The following is a 25,945-nucleotide window of genomic DNA, read 5'->3' on the forward strand; positions in this document are numbered from 1 at the left end:
TCAAAGTGGGATGCAGAACATTTTCTTAAATAGCTTTGTTATGCTAATTGACCTAGATGTTTCCTGAAACCATGGTCCCCAGACCCCCGCCCCTGCTACTCAGTCCCTCTAAGTGTTTGGCTGTATTCGGGAAACTTCTTAGCTTTTGGTTTAGTCCAGTTGTGCTGACTTCCCCTATAGTGTGTGTTGTCCATCCCTTCACCTAAGATAATTCTTGTCTACTGTCTAATTAGTGGATACCCATCTCCCTCCCTCCCCAGCCTCGTAACCATCAAAGAATGTTTTCTTCTGTGTCTAAACCTTTTCTTGAGTTCTTATAGTAGTGGTCTTATACAATATTTGTCCTTCTGTGACTGACTAAATTCACTCTGCATAAAGCCCTCCACCTTCCTCCATGTTATGTTTCATGGCTTCGTTATTCTTTATCGTTGTGTAGTATTCCATTGTGTAGATATACCATAATTTATCCATTCATCTGTTGATGGGCACCTAGGTTGTTTCCATCTTTTTGCTATTGTGAACAGTGCTGCAGTGAATATGGGTGTGCATACATCTACCTATTCATGTGATGGCTCTTATTTCTCTAGGATTTAGTCCAAGGAGCGGGATAGCTGGATTGTATGGTACTTCAATTTTTAGATTTTTAAGGAAATGCCAAATCGATTTCCAGAGTGGTTGTACCATTTTACATTCCCACCAACAATGTGTAAGTGTTCCAGTATCTCCACAAGCTCTCCAACATTTATTATTTTGTGTTTTTTTGGATTAATGCTAGCCTTTTTGGGGTGAGATGGTATTCTCATTGTAGTTTTGATTTGCATTTCTCTAATGGATAATCAACATGCGCATTTCCTCATGTATCTGTTAGCCGCCTGAATGTCATCTTTGGTGAAGTGCCTGTTTGTATCCTTTGCCCATTTTTTAATTGGGTTATTTGTCTTTTTCTTGTTAAGGTTTTGCAGTATCTTGTAGATTTTAGAGATTAGATACTGATCAGATTTGTTGTAGCCAAAAATTTTTTCCTAGTCCATAGGTTGTCTTTTGACTCTTTTGGTGAAGTCTTTTGATGAGCATAAGTGTTTGATTTTTAGGAGCTCCCAGTTATCTAGTCTCTCTTCTGGTGCTTGTACATTGTCACTTATGGTTCATATTGTGTTTATGCCATGTATTAGGGTTCCTAGTGTTGTCCCTATTTTTTCTTCCATGATCTTTATTGTTTTCGATTTTATATTTAAGTCTTTGATCCATTTTGAGTTAGTGTTTGTGCATGGTGTGAGGTGTAGGTCTTGTTTCAGTTTTTTGCAGAGGGATATCCAGTTACACCAGCACCATTTGTTAAAGAGACTGTCTTTTCCCATTTAACGGACTCTGGGCCTTTGTCAAATAATCAGCTGCTCATAGGCAGATGGATTTACGTCCAGGTTCTCAATTCTGTTCCATTGGTCTATGTATCTGTTGTTGTACCAGTACCAGGTTGTTTTGACTACCATGGCGATATAATAGGTTCTAAAATCAGGTGGTGTGAGGCCTCCCACTTTGTTCTTCTTGAGTAATGCTTTACTTATTTGGGGCCTCTTCCCTTTCCATATTAAGTTGGTGATTTGTTTCTCTATCTCATTAAAAAATCCATTGGTATTTGGATTTCACTGTATCTGTACATTGCTTTGGGTCGAATTGACATTTTCACAATGTTGAGTCTTGCTATCCATGAGCAAGGTATGTTTTTCCACTTAATGTAGGTCTCTTTTGGTTTCTTGTGGTAGTGTCTTGTAGCTTTCTTTGTACAGGTCTTTTACATCTCTGGTTAGATTTATTCCTAAGTATTTTATCTTCTTGGGGGCTCTTGTAAATGGTATTGACTTGGTGATTTTCTCTTCAAGGTTCTCTTTGTTAGTGTAGAGGAGTCCAACTGATATTTGTATGTTTATCTTGTATCCTGATACTTTGTTGAAATCTTCTATTAGTTCCAGCAGTTTTCTTACGGATTCTTTGGGTTTTCTGTGTATAAGATCATACTTTTACTTCTTCCTTACCAATTTGGATGCCCTTTATTTCTTTTTCTAGTCTAATTGCTCTGGCTAGGACTTCCAGCACAATGTTGAATAAGAGTGATGGTAAAGGGCATTGTTGTCTGAATCCTGTTCTAAAGGGGAGTGCTTTCAAACTCTCTCCATTTAGGATGGTGTTGGCTTTTGGCTTTGTATAAATGCCCTTTATTATGTTGAGGAATTTTATTCCTGTTTTGCTTAGAGTTTTTATCATTAATGGGTGTTGGACTTTGTCAAACGCCTTTTCTGCATCAATTGATAAGATCATATGGTTCTTGTCTTTTGTTTTATTTATGTGATGGATTACATTGATTGTTCTTCTAATGTTGAACCATCCCTGCATACATGGTATGAATCCCACTTGGTCATGGTGAATTATTTTTTTGATAGGTTGTTGAATTCTATTGGCTAGAATTTTGTTGAGAATATTTGCATCTATGTTCATGAGGGATGTTGGTCTCTAATTTTGTTTTTTTGTTGTGTCTTTACCTGGTTTTGGTATCAAGGTTATGCTGGCTTCATAGAATGAGTGTGGGAGTATTCCATCTTTTTCTATACTCTGAAATACCTTTAGTCATAGTGATGTTAACTCTTCTGTGAAAGTTTGGTAGAATTCTGCAGTGAAACCATCCGGGTCAGGGCTTTTTTTGTTGGGAGTTTTTAAATTATTTTTTAATCTCTTCTTTTGTTATAAGTTTATTTAGCTGTTTTACCTCTGTTTGTGTTAGTTTACGTAAGTAGTGTGTTTCTAGAAATTTGTCCATTTTCTGTAGGTTTTTAAATTTTTTAGGGTACAATTTTCCATAGAATTCTGTGATGATACTTTTAATTTCAGTTGGATCTATTGTGATATCGCCCATCTCATTTCTTATTCAAGTTATTTGCTTCTTCTGATGTTTTTGTCAGTTTGGCCAGTGGTTTCTTGATTTTTTTGATCTTTTCAAAGAATAAGCTTTCGGTCTTGTTAACGCTTTCAATTGTTTTTGTAGTCTCTATTTTATTTAATTCTGCTCTAAGTTTTATTATTTCTTTTTTCTGGTGCCTGAGGGCTTCTTTTGCTGCTCTCTATTTGTTCTAGTTGTAGGGTTAATGTTTTGATTTTGGCCCTTTCTTCTTTTTGGATGTGTGCATTTATTGCTGTAAATTGATCTCTGAGCGGTGCTTTTACTGTGTCCCAAAGGTTCTGGTAGAATGTGTTTTCATTCTCATTTGATTCTATGAATTTCTTTATTCCGTCCTTAATTTCTTCTGTAACCCAGTAGTTTTTGATCAAGGTATTGTTCAATTTCCATGTGTTTGATTTTTTTTCCTTGCTTTTTCTGTTATTGATTTCTACTTTTATGGCTTTATGGTCAGAAAAGTTGCTTTGTAATATTTCAGTGCTTTGGATTCTGTTAAGGCTTGCTTTATGGCCTAATTATATGGTCTGTTCTGGAGGATGTTTCATGTCGTTGGAAAAGAAAGTATACTTGGCTGCTGTTGGGTGGAGTGTTCAGTACATGTCTATGAGATCGAGTTTGTTGTGGCATTTAGATCTTCCGTGTGTTTATTCAGCTTCTTTCTGGATGTTCTGTCCTTTACCAAAAGTGCCATGCTGAAGTCTCCTACTATTATTGTGGAGCTGTCTTATCTCTCTTTTCAGTGCTGTTAGAGTTTGTTTTATCTATTTTGGAGCCCTGTCGTTAGGTGCATAAATAGTTATTATGCTTATGTCCTCCTGAGGTGTTGACCCGTTAATCATTATATAGTGTCCTTCCTTATCCTTTGTGGTGGATTTTACTTTAAAGTCTATTTTGTCAGAGATTAATACTGCCACTTCTGCTCTTTTTTGATTGTTGTTTGCTTGATATATTTTTTCCCATCCTTTGAGTTTTAGTTTGTGTCTTTAAGTGTAAGGTGTGTCTCTTTTAGGCAGCATATAGATGAATTGTGTTTTTTAATTCATTCTGCCACTCTCTATCTCTTTATTGGTGTATTTAGTCCATTTACATTCAACGTAATTATTGGTAGGTGTATGTTTACTGCTGTCATTTTGATGTCTTTTTTTTGTCTGTTGTTTACAGTTTCTTTGTTCCACTTAATATTCTGTGCTGAGTCATTTTTCTTTATATATTTTGTTTTCATCTTTTTCATTGTTGTTGATTTTGTATTTGCTGAGTCTTTATGTTTTTCTTGTTTTTTATTTTGATGTGTAGGATTGTTAGTTTCCTTTGTGGTTAACTTATTATTTACTCCTATTTTTCTAAGTTTAAACCAGTCTTTATTTCTTCATGTCAACTTGTCTTCCTTTCCATTATGAAAGATCTATGACTGCTTTTTTTAATCCCTCTTTTTTGTTTTAATGTTGTCATCTTTTACATATTGTCGTCTCTGTTTCCGTATTTTCAGCTTTGATTTGTTTTTGTGTCTTCCCTATCTGGGTTGATATCTGATTGCTCTGTCTTGTGTTCTCGTCTTGGGTTGTTATAACTGGAGGACTCCCTATAGTATTTCTTGTAATTTTAGTTTGGTTTTTGCAGATTCCCTAAACTTCTGTTTATTTGGAAATGCCCTAATTTTGCCAGCATATTTGAGAGACAGTTTTGCTCTATATATAATTCTTGGCTGGCAATTTTTTTCCTCGAGGCTTTATGTATGTCATCCCATTGCCTTCTTGCCTACATGGTTTCTGCTGAGTAGTCCAAGCTTAGTCTTATTGACTATCCTTTTCATTTATCCCTAGACGCTCTTAAAATTCTCTATCTTTGGTTTTGGCAGGTTTGATTATAATATATCTTGGTGACTTTTTTTGGGGATCTTCCTTGGGGTTCAGTGAGCATCTTGGATAGATATCTTCTTATCTTTCATGGTATCAGGGAGGTTTTCTGCCAACAAATCTTTAACAATCCTCTCTATTTTCTGTTATCCCTCCCTGTTCTGGTACTCCAGTCATTCATAGGTTATTCCTCTTGATAGAGTCCACATAATTCTTAGGGTTTCTTCATTTTTTAAAATTCTTTTATCAGATTTTTCCTAAAATAAGTTGGTGTCAAGTGCTTTATCTTCAGTCTCACTAATTCTGACTTCCATTGCCTCAATTCTGCTTGTATGACTTTCTATTGTGTTGTCTAGTTCTGAAATTTTATTGTTAATATTCTGGATTTCTGTTTGTTGTCTCTCTGTGGATTCTTGCAGCCTGTTAAATTTGTTATTATGCTCTTTTCTAATCTTCTTAAGTTCCTCTATTGCTTTGTCTGTGTGTTCCTTGGCTTGTTCTGCCTTTTGCCTGATCTCCTGAAGAGTTCTGTATATTAATCTTTTGTATTCTACCTCTGGTGATTCCAAGAAGTTCTCTTCCTCTGGAAAATTTCTTGATTCTTTGTTTTGGGGGCTTGCTGAAGCCATCATGATCTGCCTCTTTATGTGATTTGATACTGACTGTTGTCTTCATGCCATCAATAAGTTATTCTATTTATTTATTTTATGTTTGCTACTGTGTCCTAGCGTCTTGTTTTGTTTTGTTTTAATATGCCCAGATAGGCTGCTCGTGTGAGCTAGTTTCATCATTGGTGCCTTTGAAGCACTAACGTCATTTCGCCAGGTGGTTAGATCTGTTATTAGGTACATAAGCCCAAGAGTCCATTTACTTTTCTTGTATGGATTCAGCTCAGGTGTCCAGGTAGTCAGTCACCAAGTGTGTGGTGCAGGGTCTCACTTAGAGTCCTAGATGGGTAGGGGTGATTGGTGTAGGCACAGGTATCTGGCTACAGTAGGGGGTCACGGGCTGAGCAAGGTAGGATGCTGATGGCTGCCCCTGAGTGTCTGGGAGGAAAGCGTGTCCCTGTTCCCTAGAGCACGTTTTGGTGGGTTTTGCAGCCAGACTGTAGGCACCCAGTGCTGTTGGCTGTAAGGACTGGTTGGCACCACTTATTCTTGGACCCCTGTTGTGGGTGACTTACGTGGTGTGAGTGGAGCCACCAGTCCTCAGGCCCCTGTTGTAAGTAGATGAGGACCCTGCTTAAGGGGCCGAGCAGTGTCAAATGTCACGAACCTGCCACTCACTCCACCATATAGCTGACAGCTGAAGTTGGGCTTCAGGTATATATGCTGTTGTGCTGTGCTAATGAGGGTCTGTGCTGTTGAAATGGGCCCACACAAGTCTATGCAGGAGTAAAAGGCATTCAAAGTCTGTGGACCCCTTATGCCTGTACCTAGGCGAAGGAGCTACACCTACCCTGAGTTCCTGGCTTAGGAGAGCTGGCAGATTATTTATTCTTATTTGTTAATTTGTTCCCTTCCCAAGGCTAGGAGAATGGCTCAGGGTCGTTACTTCCGGCCCAGGGAAAGTGGCAATGGCTGAAGCAGGCCTGGGACCAGGTGCAGAGCAGGGAGGGAGCAGGTAAATGGGAGAGAGGTCTGATCCACAGGGTATGTTAGACGCATGTACTTAGCTTTTGTTGATTGAGCACTGCTTTTCACGGATTCTAGAGGCTTCAGTAGACTCTCCGCCACTTGATGTGGAAAATGCGTCTTGAGCGCACTGTTTGCCTCACCGCATGCACCGGCTGCAGGTTACTGGTTCCCTCTGGGTCAAGTCTGGCAACTCCTCGCTGCTTCTGAACTGTCTCTCCCTCCCCCTTTTGCTGCAGTCTGATTCCTCAACTTTGCCTTTGATGTTCAGGGCTCCTAGATTGTCATATATAATCGATTCACTTGTTTTTTCGGGTCTTTGTTGTAAGAGGAACCATAAGAAACATCTGACTACACCGCCATCTTGGCCCCACCTTCGTTAGTCACATTTTTGTAAAATAAAAATATTAACGGTGGTTATATCTGGGTGATAGGACTACAGGTTATTTTAATTGTTTATTTTTGGCTACTCGTCTAAAAAGTTGCTAGTATTAATTTGGCAATTAAAAGTTAATTTTATTTAAAGAAAGAGGTGACATTTGAGCTGTGTCTTAAAGAAAGGTTAAATTTTGACAAGGCTTAGTGGAGGTAAAACAGCATCCTAGGTGGGAGATTTGTACTTTTTTGCACATTTTAAAGGTGAGTAATAAGCTGAACTTCCTAAGATCTCAGCTCAAGGGTGTATTAAAAGTTGGGGGCTCAATTTGTTTGTTCTTGTCAGGTGCCATGTCATATTTTAGTTGAAATCCTCTCCTTAGCCCTGTTTTGTGCTCATGATGTATGTTCTGGAGGATTGAACCAGAACATCCCTGAGGTTTCTTCCAAATGTGAAATCTTCTGATCCTTTGTTTTAGTGATTCTTGGAATTTTTGCGCTAATGGCAGGTTAAATATGCAAACTGCAAGGCTGGATGGGAACTTGAAGTCCTTTATAATACAGGAATAAATTTTCATTGTAAACATTTAAAACGGTGGAGAGCTATGGAGAATCAAAAGTAAAAATTCCCTTTTACTCTCCTTCCCCAAGCTCATCCTACTTTTGTCCCTAGAGATAATCACAGTATAATTTTGTTGTATATCTTTAGCAGACATACACGTTCATTTAGTTTTGTTTAGTTTTTCATAAATGGTAGCACATCACAAAATTGTCTGCAACTTGCATTTTTCATACCTTGTATGTCATGGAGATCTTTCCCCATCAGTATATCTTTCAACTTCATTCTTTTAATGGCTGTAGTATAGAATGAATGTGTCTTCTCTAGTTAATCCATTTCCTGGACATTTTAGTTTTTATAATTTTTCACTTTTAAACAGTGCTGTGGTGAACGTTCATACAACATCCTTTTACTCAGGTATGTTATTTCTGTTGGATAGATGCCCAAAATGGGGAACCAGAAGTCTTTATTCTCATTCTCTGGCCTACAACTTGGTAATGGATTTGTTTCAGGGTAGAGATCTGTCTACCCAACAGGCATTGTGGACACTAGTTTTCAGGAGACCACTATCTAGTGTCCCAGCCTCCATTCTTTCCTGTCTTTCTCATCTCTACCCACCACCCTACTCCATCCTGTCAAACTGCTTTCAGTAATTCTCACCTCTTGAGCTCCAGCCCATGCTGCCCGTTTCAGAAAGCCTTCCTAAACCACTTGCACACACCAACCTCCCCTTCCTCTCAACTCCCAAGATTTGTTGTTTGCAGCTATCATTTTGGGCCATAATCATTTACAGTTTTCTATTTTTCATACTGTTTTACATGTGTCTATCTTGTGGCTCTAACAGATAGTTAAACCCAAAAACCAAACCCATTGCTGTTCTAGTTGATTCTGACTCATAGCGACCCTATTGGACAGAGTAAAACTGCCCCATAGGGTTTCCAAGGCTGCAGTCTTTACAGAAGCAGACTGCCACATCTTTCTCCTGGAGAACAGCTGGTGGGTTCGAACTGCTGACCTTCCAGTTCTGAGCACTTAACCACTGCACTGCCAGGGCTCCTTAACAAATAGCTCCCCCTAATCGGGAGGGTCTTGTACTTCTTTCCTAAGCCACGGTTATAAGCAAAGTGATGACATAAAGCAGGTGCTTGGAGCATGCTGGGTGTTGTTATTAGTTGCCATCGAGTCAATTCTGACTCATGGCAACAACCTCATGTGTGCAGAGTACAACTAGAACTGCTCAGTGGGCTTTCCAAGTCTGTGACCTTTTGGGAGCAGATTGCTAGGCCTGTCTTCCCAAGCATTTCTGGGTGGTTTTGAACCGCCAGCCTTTTGGTAAGTAGTCAAGTGCTTAACCATTTGCGCCACCCACGGATTCCTCATGCTGTGTCAATTGAACTGAATTTAGGAGATGCTCTGGCCCTCTCAGGGGATACTGGGTTTATATTTTTAAGCAGGATTGGTTTTCAGTGTTTCTAACGATAATTTTTTTTTTTTAAGTCAATACTGTATTATCATTCATATAGTTCATAGAAGAAAGGAGGTAGGCAGCAAATAGATCAGGTTTGTATGAGAAAAAGATCCAGTTTTGTACAGGTTGCTGTATTTACATCTGGGTGCAGGACTCTGCTACGTCAGACACATCAGCTGCACTTGTCCGATGCCCCTTTGCAGATGCGGCCCTGGGTGCACTTGGCACAGCTCATGGGGCAGCAGGAGCTGCAGCTCTCCTTACAGAAGGTGCATTTGCAGAAGTCAGTGCAGGCACAGGAGCCACCAGTGGTGCAGCAGCACTTGGAGTCCATTGCGAGCAAGATGAGGGCAGAGGTCCAAAGGTGGGTGGCGAAGAGGCCGATAGGCTGGTGGAAGGCATGCTCACAGATCATTTTCTGTAGCTATAGACAACACTGAGGAACTCATAGCATCCAGTCCAGAGGTTCACTTGGATTTGAATTTTCATCACATGAACTAATGTAGCTGTTTGACCCTGGACAAGTCAGCTTCTTGGAACCTGAGTTTTTTTATCTGAAAAACGTAGTAATAAGAGTAGCTCATGATGTTGTTGTTAGGGATAAATGAGTTAATATTACATAAAGCACTTAATAGGGTGCTTGTTAAACTGTAACCTTTATTTAGTTCAGCTAGTTTTCAGTCCTATACCTCAATATCAAATTATGAGATAAAACTTTCCTTCACCTTAATGGAGAGGATCTGATTCCATCTCTTGACCATTGAAAGCCCCAAAGTTTTTTTTTAAGTTCTGGAATTGAGGTCTCTGGTTTGCCTAACTTCTCAGTTAGCTCTCAACAATTTCTATTTATTTGTTTTACTTTATTTTTTTGTTCAAATATTTTCCCCCCTGGCAGTCTAACTTTTCTCTTCTTGCAGAATTTTTCTGCTCGAAGTCCCCATTTCTTCCAGGATGTCTCCTAAGCATCTGAGGTTGTAGCTTGGAAGTCTCTTGGCCTCTTCCTCATTCTTTGGCCTCATCCTGTGTCCTTTACTTTCCAGCCCCAGAGGCTGTCATTTCAGAACAAGTTCCTGTCCTTCATGCCTAGTTATGGCAGGAATGTCTGACCAGATCCCCACCTCTGTTCTCCCATTCCAGACTCCACTTTGCTCTGCAGTACTCCTTCTACAGCATAACTTGGATCATGCTGCTCCTTTCAACTGTTGACTATGCATAATGAAGTCTGCATTCCTTGCTTTGTCGTTTAAGGCCTTTCCCAGTCTAATCTGAAATGTAAGGGCCTCTAAGCCCTTACATCCTTCCTTTTATCTTGGTCCTGCCCTCCCAGTCAGACCTCACTGCAGAAGGTACAGATTGTTACAGCTGAAGGAGCCTCAAGAACCCTCCAGATCAGTCTTCCCCAAGTTGGTGTTTGCATCAATAAAAGGCTTCAGTGGTCAGACCTCCCTCTAGCATGGGAACCTTGGAGAATTCACACACACATTAACATATCACAGGCTCTGAAATATCCTGCAGTAAAGAAACCTGCTTAACCAGTACCTGTGAGACATCTTTAACACATAGTTTTGTTTTTTTGGAGGGGGCATCCAGTAAAAGCTTTGTAAACTGCTGATCTAGTCTAATCTTTGTTTTGGAGATAAGAAACTGAGGCTTAGAGAAGGAGGTAAGTGACTTGCTTAATATCGTACAGAGGAAGAGCTGGTGCTAGAGCCTTGCTCAGCTGGCTCAAAGCCTGGTAGATTTTTGTTGTTGTCGTTCTTTTACTATTTAGTATGTAATTCTTAACACCTGGCATCAACAGTTGTCAACCCATGGCCAAATGATTTCATTTCTACCCCACCTACCTCTCCCCACTGCTTTACAGACTGGATTACTTATTTTAAAGCAAATCCCAGATATATTGTTTCAGTCCAAAATACCTTGTTATGTATCTCTAAAAGGTAAAGGATTTTTTCCCTTATCAAATCATATACCGTTATTACATCTAAAAATATGCAGTCAGTGTTCAAATTTCCCCGTTGTCTCATGCATTTAGTTTATAGTTGGTTCTTCTATCGTATCCGGATAGGGCCCCCACATTGAATTTGGTTGCTAGATGGCCCTTGTATTCTTATTTGTCACTATGCTGTGAGACCTTGAGCAAGTTATTTAACCTCTCAGAGTCAGTTTCTTCAGCTACGCAAGATAATACTTCACGTATCGTTATAGATAGAGAGAAATAAATATAAAGTGCTCACTTCAGTGAATGGTGGCTACACTGCTGTAATTTGATGGAAGGGCCATTGTTTAAACCTGTTTTGATTTTAATGCTTAGCAAGATGCTTGACCCTTGTGGGTGCTCAGTAACTGATTGTTTTTCATGAAGAGATGATGACTCCCCTTCCCCACTCCCCCGAGGAATTCTTTCTGGTTGGGCAAAAAAGAATAGTCAGCATCAAAGGATAGTTACAAATGGTATTTAATCAAATGTTGAACTAAGCACCCCAGGACTGCTAGCTTTATCCTGCTCTACTACTCTTCTCTATGACACTTTTCACCTTTTAATACTATAGATGGTTTACTTATTCCTTACGTTATTGTTATGGTCTTTTCTCCCCTCATTAGAAAGTAAGCCTAAGGAGGGCAGAGATTATTGTCTTTGCTTGATATCTCCCAGTGTCTGGCACAGTGCTGGCACATGGCAGGTGTTCAGGAAATAATGTGTACAGTGACTGTGACCAGTGTTCCCCCAGAAGCCTCCCAGAATGGATTCAACCTGCTAGCCTTCAAGGTTAGTAATTCCTGAATGAATGCAGCTTGCCACACTCCCCTGTCTGCTTCCTCCTCCAGGAGTTTTCACCAAGGCTTAGTTCTATTCTTCTGCCTTTCTTATTACACTGAATAAACTTATATAGATTTTTGGCTAGAAGAACAATGTTTGCTGATTTTCTTACTGTTACTGGGCAAAACTCAAATTTCACCCTCACATATACCTCTGTCTTATCTGACCCTTTCACAGCAATGAGGGCTTGACTGAGACACCTGTTCTGGTGAAATTAGTGCTCAAGGGCTTTATAAACCGTCCCAGATGGGTATCTGTGTTTAGAGAAGGACATTCTCAAATTTCCCCAAGTAACATGTTCCGGTGACTCCAACCCTGGAATTCAGTTTTCTTTCTGACTTAAGGTCAAGGCCGCTGGCCTATTGTGTGTCTGGCATTTGCTCAGGACACAGGAATCACCAAAGGAAAGTGCTGAAAAAGAAGTTTAGAGCATGATGCCTAGCATGCTGTGAATATATTTTAAAAGTATGGCTACTGCCCACCCAAGGTAACTTCAGGATATAGAGCTTGCTCTTTACCCTTGTAGCTCAGTAGCCTTCCTTGTTGGTCACTTTTGTAGCACTGCCTTGTACTGCTTCACGGGGACGGCATCTCAGAATGACCTGGAGTAGAAAGAGCTTGGGTTTGGGCACCCTCCAGTCTATAAGCCGCTTGGCTGTGCCACTTGCTGGCTGTTGTGGCCCTGGGCAATTCATTTAACTTTTTTATTTCAAATACTATTTATTTTTGAATTACAGGAAAGTACCAGAAAGGAAACAAAAATGGCCCCCAATTCTACCACCTTCTCATAAAAATAAAATACTACATGCATGTGGTTAGAAAATTTTAAAGTGACAAAAAGGAAGGAAATAAAAAGGAAAGATACCCCACCCAGTCACTTTCCCCAGAGAGATCTACTGTTCAGTTCTTTGTGTTGTCTGTTCAGAAAAAATGTGTTTTGCCAACTTAGCTGTTGGATAAGGATATAATTAAAGAGATTAATAAAATGGTGTATATCTCTTTATTTGCATAAGAGGGACCATATTTTGAAGACTATTCTATACCTTTTTTCTTTTAATTACATTTTTCAAATTGACACATCAAGCTCTACCTCATTCTTTTGAAGGATTTCATAGTATTCCATTGTATGGATTCTTTCATTCAGCCTCTGTTTATTGAGTGCCAACCAATAAACGGTGCCAGGCACTGTTCTAAAAGTTTGGGACTCAGCAGTGAACAAAACGAGCCAGGTCCTTCTTCTCATTGAGCTGACATTTCTAGTGGGAAATTGGCAATTGCAGTGCAGTGAATTACTTGATGCGGTCCTTCTAGCTATAGTCTTTGTAACTCCCACCAAATGACTGGATGGGACTATGCAAATGAGGTGACTGGCACACCAAGGGGATTGGATAACTTGCTAATAATGTAAATAAGGTGCATCGCACCCTTGTCGGGGGGGCAGGACCATGGAAATACAGTGTATGGAACCCTAACAAGGATATTGGTCAGCTTTGCCATCCCACTGTTGCCGGAAACTCCGGGTCAAAAATAACTCCATCAGGGTCAAAAAACAGGGACCAAGTTGGGAAGAATGAAAGGCAACTTTATTGGTTGGCCAAGCAAGGAGACAGACAGGGCCGCATGCCCTCCGAGACTGCCTCACAGGCAGGCAGCTTGTTGAGGCTGGTTTATATAGGCGGGATCAATTTCAAAATACAAAATGGCGTGCATGCAGGCACAATGTTTTAGAGTGAGTAAGCATTTTCGAAGGCCTGGGCTCAATTCCCTGTGCAGGAGGAACTTAATCATTTTTGTTGAGTAGCATGTCAGCTCTCCACCCAGGGACGGAGAATTTACCATGCATGACGCAGTTAATGAGCTAAAGGTCATTTGGAATGTCAGGATGAAGAGCAGGACCTGTTTCAGCCAATTCCAGCTAGCCAGTGACTGTTTTTCTTTAAGGAGGTTCTGAGGAGGAAAGGAAAGAACTCTAGAAAATGGACTGGGTGAGGGGCTGTCTTGAGGCTAGGAAAAATGGCTGTATGGTTCTAGCCATGTCTTACCACTAGGCTTAAAATCCAAGAGACAGGAAGGGAGGATCTTACCACCACCAAGATAAAAAGAGCCAGGAGTGGAGCATGTCCTTTGGAGCCGGGATCCCTGCACTAAGAACCTCCTAGATCTAGGAGACAGATGACAAGAAGCCATGGCAGAGAAGCATAGGCATCAGAACCAGGAAATCAGCAGGAGATGACACAGTGGGCTTCCTGGCCCATGTAGCGAGAAGGCTGAGTGCCTTTGTGCAGGAGGCTTCCTGGTGGAGTGGGATGCCTCCAGGTGCTTGGTGATGGCGGAGCTGGGCTCACCAACCCAGGGAGCAGGAGAGCTGAGCATCTTCAGGCCAAGGCCTACTGGCAGAGTGGGGTGCCTCTGGGCACTTATCTGCAGAGCTAAAAGAGCTTTGTAACACTTACCCAAGCAGGGCAGAGGCCAAGGGGCCTGAGGTAGGCATGCCTGTGGGAACGGCTGAGAAGAGGCTGTAGTGATCAAAGAACTGTATCCCAAGCATTCCGGAGCCTGAATTGTAACCTGTTACTTCCCTAATAAACCTATAGTCGTGAGTAATCTCTGAGTTGTGTGTGGCCAGTGCAACAAATTATGGAACCCAGCAGAGAAGTAGAGTGCTGTGGCAGGAACGGTTGGTGTTAGAATTGGTCAAAAGGTTGGAGGGTGGAGGCATGTCTGACCTCCGCCTCGTAGGAATCAGTCTTGGGCTGTTTGTGAAGTTAGAGGGCGTCAGACACCCCCACCACGCCATTTTTATACAATAAATATATAACTTAAAGTTGGATGGTTATAAATGCAGTGCAGAAAAATACAGCAAGTGTAAGGGCATGTGTGAGGGGTAGTGCAGTTTTAAGTACAGTGGTCAGGGATCCTTTCAGAGGAGAGGCCTGAGTGAAGTGAGGGAATGAGCCATGTGAGGACTTAACTAAGGGTGTTCCCAGCAGAGGGAACAGCAAGGCCAAATGCCCAAAGGTTGGAACCTGCCTGGTGCTGTAGGAACACAGGGTAAGCAAGGGAGAGAGCCATAGGGGTTCTAGAGGAGGCCAGATCATGCGGGAAATTGCATGGGCTTTGGATTTTACTGCAAGTGAAACCGGAGCTGTTAGGAGGGTTTTGTGCAGAGGAGAGACATGGTCTGACTTAAGTTTTAACAGAATCACCTTTAAACTCAGGCTAGTATGTAGATGAACCTAAACCGTCTCACTGTTCATGATTTTTTTGGTTTTTTTAAATCCCTACTACCAACATTGTTAAAGAGTTTTCCATGTCTCTCTCAAGTCAGTATACTTTTTGGGGCATTATCTATTGGGTGACTATGTTCATTTGCTAAATTTTCTCCAAAAAAAGTCTATTCTTTCTGATTTTCAGTTTCCTTGTCAATTAAAGGTTACAGTAATAACTCCCACTTCACAGTATTTTGAGGTCATCCAAAAAAGACTGGTTTTGAACTGGATATAAATTCGGGAGCTATACACATGGTAGTTAGGATTTAATGGATTGGCTACAAAGTGGCCCCCTTCTTGGAGGGCCTTTATCGCCAAAGTGTCCTGGGGTCTCTCCTTTTTTATTTCCCCATGGCTTCCTTGCTCAGTCTGATTTTAGAGATAAAAGATTTCCTCCCTTTGTTTACATGGCTTATTTTGCCGGGACAACAGGCTTTGGGATTGTTTTTCTGGAGAGTGGTGGGGGTGGGGATAGGGACTTGGGTTTGGGATATAGGTTCAGGACCCTCCCTTAATGTGGTTGATGTCTTCATATCCTTTAATTAGTCATCTTCTGGAAGACTAAGAAGTGGAAAATTTTGAAGTGGCTGCCAAATTGTGGTTCTAGGCTGTAACCTGCAGGTTAAACATTGAGAAGCCCAGATTTCTGGCAACACTTTGTTTTCAGGAATTGAAGCCTGCAAACAGAACAAAGCAGCCCCCACAGGGCTGTGTTCTCAGAGTGTCTGAGGGGAAGGCTTCATGGCCTCTAAGGAAGTGAATCGTAGAGGCCAAGCTGTTTAGTCCTTTTTGGTGTAAGCGTGAAAGCAGATTTTCTAGGACAACGCTGTCCAACAGAACTTTCTATGCAGATGGAAATGGCCTATAATGTGTACTGTCTAATGTGGCCGTTGTCCCCATGGGGCTATTGAGTACTTGAAATGTGGCTAGTGCCACTGAGGAATGACATTTTTAACTTTAATTTTTTTTAAATCAGAAAATATCTTTTTTTAAAATTTGAGTCAATCTAAGAGTTTATTATCTCCCCCCTTTTTAAAAAATTTCATTTATTTTGTTTTTGTTGTTGAGAATATACACAGCAAAACATACACCAATACAACAGTTTCTACAGGTACCATTTAGTGACATTGATTACATTCTTACTTAATTTTAATTAATTAAAATGTAAATAGCCACACGTTAGTGGCTCCATATTGCACAGTACAGTTCTCAGCTGTTGCCCCTGTGCCCACCCTGACATTGAGCCCCACCCCCACCCCCTTTGCTCTTCTCTACCCTTACTGAATCCTCAAATCAGGTACCCCATCCCCATATCCATGAAGTTTTTTCTCTTGTCTCCAACTTCTTCCACACTTTCTGGAGGATAAATAATTGTACAATAAATAAAATATGCTGTCTTGTTCTCCAGTTGTGTCAGATGTGCCTTTTCTCCCCAGCTGGATTGAGAGTTTCATGGAGCTAGCTGGGTCTTTGGTATTACTTCTCATCTGTGTTGTATAGCTTGTACCCATTAAATACTTACTGATGACTGAGTAGTTGATTTACCCTTTTTAACCAATTTCTCTCCTACTTACCAGGTGCCCTAAAGAAGAGTCTCACAGCCGAGCAGGTCCGGGCTGATTTCATAACTCTGGGTAGGTCATCTCCCAAGGTCACCCTGGGTGATAGGCCCCTGTGGCTCTTTATCCTGTTAATGTCACCTTCTGTTCTCTTACAGGTCTTAGTGAGGACAAAGCCACTTACTTTTCTGAAAAGGTATCATAATTCATTTTAATCAAGGTTAATTAAGATTACTTGCTTTTATTTAATGAAAAGAGAATAAAAGGAAAATGTAGACTGAGGAAAAAAACCGTCAATCACGCTTCATTTCCCAAGCTTAATGTTTTTCATTTGGTTCCACACAAATGACATACATATGTGACATACATACAGGTTTTACCCAGCACTATTTAGTACATCTCTGATTTTTCCCTCTGATTTGACTGGATACAAATATTGTACAGTTTTTGTTCTAATTTGGATTAAATCTTGGAATAAAAGGAAGCATTTATATTATATCATTTTCCATCTCTAGACTAGATGTATGCATATAGGCTGAGGCCTTGGTTCTGCATGCTTCCCACTTTCTGTACAAATACTAAACATTGCTGTGTTTGGGGCAGGGTAGGGAAGGGAGGCATTTTTTCATTGTTATGACTTTGACTTTTTGCTTTTGTTGCAGTGGAAACAGAATTCCCAGACCCTTGCTCAGTGGGCCATAGGTCAGACTCTGATGATTAACCAGCTTATAGATATGGAGTGGAAATTTGGAGGTAACTATTTGGAACCAGGCCTAGGTCATTCGGGTGATGTAGAGTTGGGTTGCAGAGCCTTTTAGGGAGCCTCAGTGGGGAAGACACGTCCATAGTCCTCCAAGACTGTTGCAGTCGGTCAGCAGCTGCTTTTCTGTACTGATGCCCGCAGTCGGCAGCTGTCTCCATCGCGGCTCTCCATAGGGTGACTCACCACAGAGCACATCTTGCTGGCCTCATACTCACCCCCACATGGCTTCAGCTGGACAGCAAGATTGAGGTTTTCAGAGTAAATCCTCAACCAGTCACTTGTTATTTTCCTCTTTTGTGTCACAGTGACATCTGGGAGCAGTGAATTGGACAAAGTGGGAAGTATTTTTTTACAAGTAAGTCTTCTCCTCCTGATCTTTGAAAATGGATAAATTTTTGACTTGGTTAAAAATTACTAAATCTGCATTGCATTCCTTTAAATATCCATTTAGTTAGATGTTCCACGAAAGTGTCTTGTGTATCTCATAGAAATGTGGCCAGGCACAAGTATGGTTACTGACATGCCCACTTCCAGGTTAATAGGAACCTGACACTTATTGAACCTGATATTAATGAAAATTTTGATTGCTTCTATAATTATAGGGATTGTTAGAATTTTTGGTGGTGGGTGATCCAGTCAGTTCCTGTTTAACTCTCAAGTTAGAAGTTGGATGCTTTGATGTTTAATTAGGTAAAAGGGTTTCAGGAATTTGCCCATTTGTTGTCATTTTAATTTTAAAAATTTCTTTCTTTCTTTCTTTTTTTTTTTTTAAATCAGTTAAAGTTGGTGGTTAAAAAAGGAAACCAAACTGAAAATTTGTATATAGGTGAGTCCAGATTCCCATTTGAGCCTTTTTACGTTTTCCATGTTCTCTTTAATCAGTGGGCTCACGAAGTCCACCACAAATCATCTCTACCAGAAAAAAAATTCATAACTGAGCCATGGAGTAGCTATTCCATTGCCTTTCTTCTCATAAAAGATAATATGAGGATCCTTAATAAGCCATGGGCAGGGCGGAGACACTACAGTTGAAGAGCCTTTTGAAAAAGGGAAATGGGGGGAAGGAATGGCTGAGATTGAAGGTTTCAGAAGCTCTTGCTGTAGAAGTCACATTGAACATCCTGAGTGATACCCTTTCATCTCCTTGTGCTGCAGAGTTATGCCATTTACACCCTTTTTTAAAGGAGCTGGGAGCCTTCTGTGTTCAAGGCTCTCAGTTCTTTATCATGATCGATTACCCTCCAAGAGCTGCTCAGCTGTACTAAGCCAAAAAAAAAAAAATGGGAAGGTGAAAATTCTCAGATGATTCTGTGGAGCTGGAAACATTTACCTGAAGCTGAATTTTCTCTCCCCAGAATTAACTTTGCCTCAGTTCTACAGCTTCCTACACGAGATGGAGCGAGTCAGAGCCAGCATGGAGTGTTTCAGCTGATTTCTGTCCCCCTACATCTCCGCCTTGCCACCCTCCCCTCCCGGGGTGACTGCTCTGAGAGGTACCTCACTCACAGGCCCGTTGGGTGCTCATTTTGCCTTGCTTGCCTCTTGGGAGCCCAGGTGTAAAGGTTTCTGAAAAACAACAGGATTAAGTACTTAAAGAGCCCTACACAATCACCCTGTAAACTCTTTGTTAAGGAACCAGCACCTATCTCCCAGGACACTTTTTAGATACTCAAACTGATTCGGGGAAGAAAATGAGTTGAGTCACCTCCCCATCAAAACTCTAGAGTAAACAGATGGTGCCATCACTCAAGATACACGCAGACCACCCTTCCCCCAAAAGAACAAGAACTCATTTATGGCTGAACAAGAAGCAGACTGTAGGAATGACACGTGTGGAGAGCCCCGAGGATTTCTGCACACTCTCTTTGTGGTGGTGGGGCAATGCTAATCAGTTTTTAACTGAGCATTGTGTATAAATATGTGATTGGTCATCTCTGAAGAGAACTGAGGCTAAACTCGGCCCCCAGTTCTGGTTTTGCCCTGTTGTGTTATAATAAGGCGGGCCTTTTGAGGCTATTTGAGCTTGTTTTGGTTGAAGCTGACCTCTGTTGGTTAGGTGCTAAATAAAAAAGGTTCTGAAGCAAAGCTCTAGTTGCCTTTATGCATGAATTAAAGAGTCATCTGCCTTGCAGAAAACTAGTGTTCTCTTCACAATGACCTTCCTGAGAAGATCCTGCACTGAGTCTTCAGTTAAATTAGCAGTGGTCCAGAGTTGGAATTTGTCACAGCAGATCAGAGAAAACTCAGGTTAAAAAACATCATGAAAAAGCATAGTGTATGAATGCTTTGTGTTGAGATGACTTTAGCCCCCATCCTAGCACATGGCTTTTCCTCCTTCTCCTTCTCCCTCTTCCCCTCCTTGTCTGAAATGTTTTAAAGTTTTGAATAGGTAATGCATGCCCATGTTTCAAAAGATACAGTGTAAAATAATTCTCTTTCCCACCCCCACTCTCCAGTTACCTAGTTTTCCTCCCTAGAGGCAACTACTATTATTACTAGCTTATTCTGTATTTTTCTGGAGATATTTCATGCATTTACAAATATATATGCACAAAGTTTGATTCTTCTTCCCACACAAATGGAAGCAGACTGTACACACACTATGCACCTTGCTTTTTCCTACTTAACTTGGAAATTGTTCCCTATCAGAACATATAAAACATTCTTTGCAATAAATGTACTATATTTCTTCAAATGGATGATTTATTTAACCAGCTTTCTGCTAATAGATGTTTAAGTTGTTTCCATTCTTTTTCTCTTATAAATAATGCAAAAAAAAAAAAAAAACAGGTTGCCTAGTCAGCTCTGACTTATGGCGACCCCCATGTGTGTCAGAGTAGAACTGAGGTCCACTGGGTTTTCAATGGTTGATTTTTTGGAAATTGATCACCAGGCCTTTCTTTCGAGGCATCTCTGGGTGAACTCGAACCTACAGTCTTACAGTTAGCAACTACATGCGTTAACCATTTGCACCACCCAGTGACTTCCATAAACAGTGCTACAACTGAATATTCTTGCATATATGTCATTTTGCACATGTGGAAATAATACAAGGTAAATACATACAAATGGAATTGCTAGGTCAAAGAGTTTGTGCTTTTGTCAAAGACTGTTGTTACTAGGTGCCATGGAGTCAATTTTTGATTCATAGCAATCCCATGTGACAGAGTAGAACTTCCCTATAGGGTTTTCCAGGCTGTAATCTTTTTTTTATTGTACTTTGGATGAAGGTTTATAGAACAAACTAGCTTCTCATTAAACAATTATTACACATACTGTTTTATGACGTTGGTTAACAACTTCACGATATGTCAGCACTCTCCCTTATCAGCCTTGGGTTCCCTATTACCAGCTTTCCTGCCCCCTCCTGCCTTCTGGTCCTTGCCACTGGGCTGGTGTGCTTCTTCAGGCTGTAATCTCAACAGGAGCTGATTGCCCGGTCTTTTTCTCATAGAGCTGCTGGATGGGTTTGAACTACCAACCTTTCAGTTAGTAGCCAAGTGCTTAACTGTTGCACTGCCAGGGCTACTGTTTTCAAAGACTATAAAAATGAATAAAGCAAAGCTAAAAAGTCCCTTTCACCCTATCCCTGTTTTACTGTTTCCCTACTGCTCCCCTCCAACAGGTAACCCCTGTTGTTAGTTTCTTTGGTATCCTTTCAGAAGTGTTTTTTTTTTTTCTCCTCACATACAAACAATAGGAATATATATATATTTTTACCCCCCATCTTTTTAACAGGGAGCCCCAGTGATACAGTGGTTAAGCTCTCAGCTGCTAACCAAAAGATTGCAGGTTTGAACCCACCAGCGGCTCCATGGGAGAAAAGACCTGGCGATCTGCTTCCATAGATGACAGCCTAGGAAACCCTATGGGGAAGTTCTACTCTGTCCTATAGAGTCCTATGAGTTGGAATCAACTCGACAGCACACAACAGCCTTTTTAACATAAATGATTGCACACTATTCTTAATACATCTTTCCATATCAGTATGTAAAGAATCTATATTACTTTCTATGGCTGCAGAGTGTTCTGATGTGTGGATGGACTACAGTCCAGCTTGTTCCCACGTCAGCTGACAGATCCAAACGCTCAGGGCTCTGCATGGTGTCCAGGGTGAAGTCCAAACTCAGCCCACCAAGCCTTCAAAGGTGGCCCTGCCTGCTTCTTCCACCACTCCATCTCCACTGCCTCCTAGCAGGCAGCCTGTACTAGTCTACCAGACTGGTTACAGCCACCAAGCCATGCATCCATCTGCCTCTTCTCCCCTTGGGCCTACAATACTTTCCCACACCTCAAGATGTAGCATCTAGGGCACTTCTAAGGGCCTCCCGACAGCTCTGGGCCATATTAAACACCTGCTGGGCCCATGTAGAGCCTCCTTCATACTTCTACTACTGGTCAGGCATGCAGTCTGACTGCTTTGAATCCTAGCCACTCTGCTTACCAGCTGTGTGATCTCAAGCAAGCTCCTTAGTATCTCAGAACCTTAGTTTCCCTGTTTGTAAAACAAGTTTAGTTCTTACCTCATAGGGTTATTGTGTCACTTAGCACAGTGCTTGCTTAACTAATGTGAACTATTTATGGTTCCAGGATTTTCCCCTCTACTGGCCTGTGAGCTTCTTGATAATACAGACTTCTTTTTCAGCTCAATTATCCTAACATTTTGCATCAGCAGCCCCTCCCTTTCCCCCACCCACCCCGCCTTGTAGGTCCTCTTGTTTGTTGAAATGAAAATGAGGCCTGATGTACAGCCTCCATGCAGGACTGTTAGGAAACTTGCCTGGCTTTAGAATAATAGACCCTGGAAAGTTGTTTTGATTATAGTCAGTTTTAAATAGATCATGCTCAAACCCAATAGGTCTTTAGTGTAAGGTAATCAGACTGGGCACCCATCTTCCAAGAGTAATTGAACTCCTTGCTCCTTGATTCCACAAATACTTTTGAAGCGCCTCCTATGGGCAAGAGCTGTGTACCCAGGTAATTGACAATTTTTCTTTTCAGTGACCCTATTTCTATGCATAGGAGCCCTGGTTAAATACTCAGCTGCTAACTGAAAGGTCTGTGGTTCAAACCCACAGGAGAAAGATGTGGAAATGTGCTTGTGTAAAGATTACAGCCTTGAAAACCCTATGGGGCAGTTCTGCTCTGTCCTGTAGGGTCGCTATGAGTCAGAATCAACTCAAAGGCAATGGGTTTGGTTTGGGTTTATTTCTATGCAAGAGTAGATTACACTCTTACTTCCATTTACTATAGTGAAGATCCTATTATGAACTCCAAGAACTACTCTAGCCCCTTCGTTGTATTGGAATTTTGTCACAAATATTGAATAAGGGCCATTGATCAGAACCTGTAGACTGTTAGGGATTTTGCTGCAATGCTGGGGGATTTGAACAGGATCTTACCGCTAGCACTTCATCTTTGCAATTGATTAACTCTTGTTCCTCTTTTGTTTATAAATCCTCTATTAACCTAGTCTTTGGCTACAGGTTATTTTTATTTAGACTTGGAGTAAAATGTTCCTTAAGATGGTAATAGTCAAGCCAAGAGAAGATTAACCAGAAATAGCTGTATTCTTTCCCCCATAGGAGAAAGGACTGTCATGGTTGGGGAGGGTAATGGGGGAAGGTTGGGTGTTATTACCACCACTGTTACCCCAAGGAAGAGGATACACCAAGGATTATACTTGTATGAAGTCATGTAATCATAATTGGAATCTTGGTCTTCTAACTCACAGCTAGAAGGGGTTTTTGTATGATTTTTATTGAGATATAGTTCACAGATTATAAAATTCCAACTAGAAAGGTTTTAACAGTTTATATAAATCAGGTGGTATTACAAAATCAAACCCCCATTAAAACATCTCTATGAATTTTTTTTTCCTCTGCATTGAAGCAGGGGGAATCGTAAATCATCTTTTTTGAACCATGGATGATGTCTATGATGATGATTAAAATATAACAGCTTAAAAATAAAGTTTATAATAGCAAATAATTGAAAACAATGTCGCCCAATAGAGGATTTGTTGTATACCTTATGGTATATATAATGGAATAGCATGCAGCTATTGAAACTGATATTGAAGAAGACAGTATTATGAAAAGGATCATGGTCATGACATTTAGGGGAAAAAATTAGGTTACAAAACAGTAAGATCAAGGTGAACCGATTGCAAAAATGTTTACATAGAAACAAACTGGATATAAAGGAAAATAGTAGTAGTTACTTCTTGGCAGTAGAATTACAAGTTTCAAATTTTTTGTTCAGGTTATCTGTAGTTTCTAAATTTTGCAGTATCAGCATATGTTCATGTGCTGTATTTATACAGAGAATACATGAAAAGTGCAAAGTAAAAATTTCAAACGTTACAGAACTGAACAAAATAAAAATTTCCTTACTCCCCAGAAGCAACCACTGTCCGTAGTTTCTATTGTAGATTCCTACCTTTATATGAGATGATTATATTTTTTGGCTTATGAACTGTAGCCCTTTACCTCCTGATGTTATTAGTTGTATTGTTAAGAACATTTGTTATTTTCACTAAAAAAAAAAAAAAAAGAAGTATTTTTAACCCAAACAATTGAACTTCTTCCCCATCAACCTGTCTCTGTCAAGGCCATGCTAATTCTCAGGGCTGATCTGGACCCGTTATTGGAGAGTTGCCTTTGATTCCTCTAGAAAGTGGTTCCATTTCTCTCTCATGGCCCCTCTTGAAGCAGCTCCTTACCATTTCTCTTCATTGCCCCTCCTTTCGTTCAGACCCTTTCTTGACAGTACATTAGATTTAGAAAAGCTTTAGTCCTTTTCCTCCCAGAGTTTACATTGCCTTATTCAATGCTTCCTGCTAATATGGTAGAGCAAGTTTGGGCTTTGGAGTCAGGTTCAAATTGCTTCTTACCATCTGTATTCAGGAATGCATTAGTTCCGGGAGAATATATTGGCCACCTGTTGTGCACCAGGTGCTGTGCTAAGCAGTTTGTGATCTTGAGGGGGTTTGCTTCACCTCTCCCCACCTTTGAGGTTTATCTGTAAAATGGGGATAATGTCAATGTCAAAGAGTAATTGTGAGGATTGAATGCAGCGGTTTCTGTGTGGCACCAAGCCCAGTGCCTCCTTCAGAGCGGTGCGTTGCCACCACCGTAACCCATCTTTGGGTTGTTAGAACTAAGCTACAGTATCCAGAGAAAAAGGGAAATTGAGACAGATTCATTGGTGGTAGATAGCTGCTCCCTCCCCTGGAATTTTCACTCCAGGACTAAATGAATGGCTAGGCTAGACCAGTGGTTTTCAAAGTTTCCCTAGACCAGCAGCATCAACATCACCTGGGAACTTGCTAGAAATCCAAGTTCTTGGGCTACACGCTAGACCTATCAAATCAGGAACTCTGGAGTGGGACTCAATGATCTGTGTTTTAACCAGCCCTTAGAAGATGATTCTGATGCACCGTGCCTGTGAGGGACCCCAAATACACCTTTAATGAGCACAGAATCAGACCAGCCCGATAGGGCATCTGCCAAGATTCTACCTCTAACAGATGCCTTGAGAAGGGTCATGGAGTGTTGAAAACAACCTGAAGTGAGGGATATTCGTAAAACACCCTGGTTTCTCTCAGGAGCACCTTATGACTCAGTCACCCTTGAATTTACTGAAGAGCTTTTTCTCTTCTCTTGGGTTAGGGAGTTCTTCTATGTTTTCATCCTGATGTATGAAACGGCAGGTTTGAGACGTAATGGAGTGCTTTGGGCTGGGTGTCAGAGGGAAGGGGAGACAGATCCTCCCTTCATGCCCTGGTCCATTCAGTTCAATCAACATTTCTTTGAGCTGCTCACTATGTAACAGCAGCCATATATCTTTGAATGGGCAGCCCAATTTCAACTATTCTTCCCCTTTGTCCTTTGGGAACGCTTATACTTGTCAGGGGTTTTCTACAGGTTTTTGGTTTGGAAGTAATGGTCTCTGTAATTGTGTACAAGGAATGGTGCCAGGAGTGGTGGGGATGCAGTGAGTTATGAGACCTGGCTTCTCATCCTCGAGGAACTTCAAATCAAGTTTAAGAAACTCTGAGCAACACACAGGAAATCATAAATTGATCTAGACAGGCTGCGAGTGATGTGGGAGGAGGACAGTGAGGGTTACCATGCCCAGAGAGGAGAGGTGGGAGTTGTCAGGAAGGCGTGGCTGTACAGCCCAACCCTGCATCCGGGTTGGAGTGAGGGAGAGGTCTGCTTTGCCCTGACAGGCCCAAAGAGAGGGAACTTCAGGGCCACAGGGTAGGCCCTTTGGGCCACACTTTCCCTTCACAGGTCTGTGTGTAGAAGGAGACTGGGAGGCTGCCTTTGTCCTCTTTGGAGAGACGTTTACGTACTGTTGACTAAATAAAGGCTTAGAGAGGCTTATAGAAAAAGGCCGTTTTCACATCAAAGGGCTCTTATAAAACAGCTTGGTGATGAGTTAAGTACAAATGAATCAGAAACAGATGGACTCAATTTCCTAGAAAATACCCTTGGGCTTCAACAAGAAGAGGGAAAGCGCTCAGCCAAAGGCATTGTGGGTTTTTGCTGATCCTAAAATATGCTCAACGATTTGTCTGAAACAGAGTGAAATGTTGGGAATTTGTCAGGCTCCAAGTCATTATAAACTGCAGGCTGGAATTCGGCCAGCATGTCAGCTGATTCAAGCAGTGTTCACATGCTTCCC

The 25,945-nt window shown here is 41.1% G+C and overlaps 1 protein-coding gene and 1 pseudogene across 3 annotated transcripts in view; one reads left to right on the forward strand and one right to left on the reverse strand.

Annotated features, from left to right (window-relative positions):
- Positions 1 to 19,024, forward strand: part of COMMD7 (COMM domain containing 7) — a 33,164-nt gene extending 14,140 nt beyond the window's left edge. Inside the window, exons 4-9 of one of the 3 annotated variants that reach the window (XM_004370452.2) lie at positions 16,507 to 16,563; positions 16,647 to 16,684; positions 17,151 to 17,241; positions 17,557 to 17,606; positions 18,029 to 18,077; positions 18,607 to 19,024. In XM_004370452.2, coding sequence (XP_004370509.1) covers positions 16,507 to 16,563; positions 16,647 to 16,684; positions 17,151 to 17,241; positions 17,557 to 17,606; positions 18,029 to 18,077; positions 18,607 to 18,683 — 362 coding nt within the window. In that variant the 3' untranslated portion in view covers positions 18,684 to 19,024. Of the gene's footprint in view, positions 1 to 16,506; positions 16,564 to 16,646; positions 16,685 to 17,150; positions 17,242 to 17,556; positions 17,607 to 18,028; positions 18,539 to 18,606 lie in introns of those variants that run through there. The other 2 variants (XM_023725334.1, XM_023725332.1) reach the window with 2 other exon arrangements.
- Positions 8,338 to 14,246, reverse strand: LOC111819192 (metallothionein-1A pseudogene; annotated as a pseudogene).
- Positions 19,025 to 25,945: the final 6,921 nt, after the last annotated feature.

The sequence above is a fragment of the Trichechus manatus genome, unplaced genomic scaffold (assembly GCF_000243295.1).
Source record: "Trichechus manatus latirostris isolate Lorelei unplaced genomic scaffold, TriManLat1.0 scaffold00008, whole genome shotgun sequence".
NCBI classification, from domain to species: Eukaryota; Metazoa; Chordata; class Mammalia; order Sirenia; family Trichechidae; genus Trichechus; species Trichechus manatus.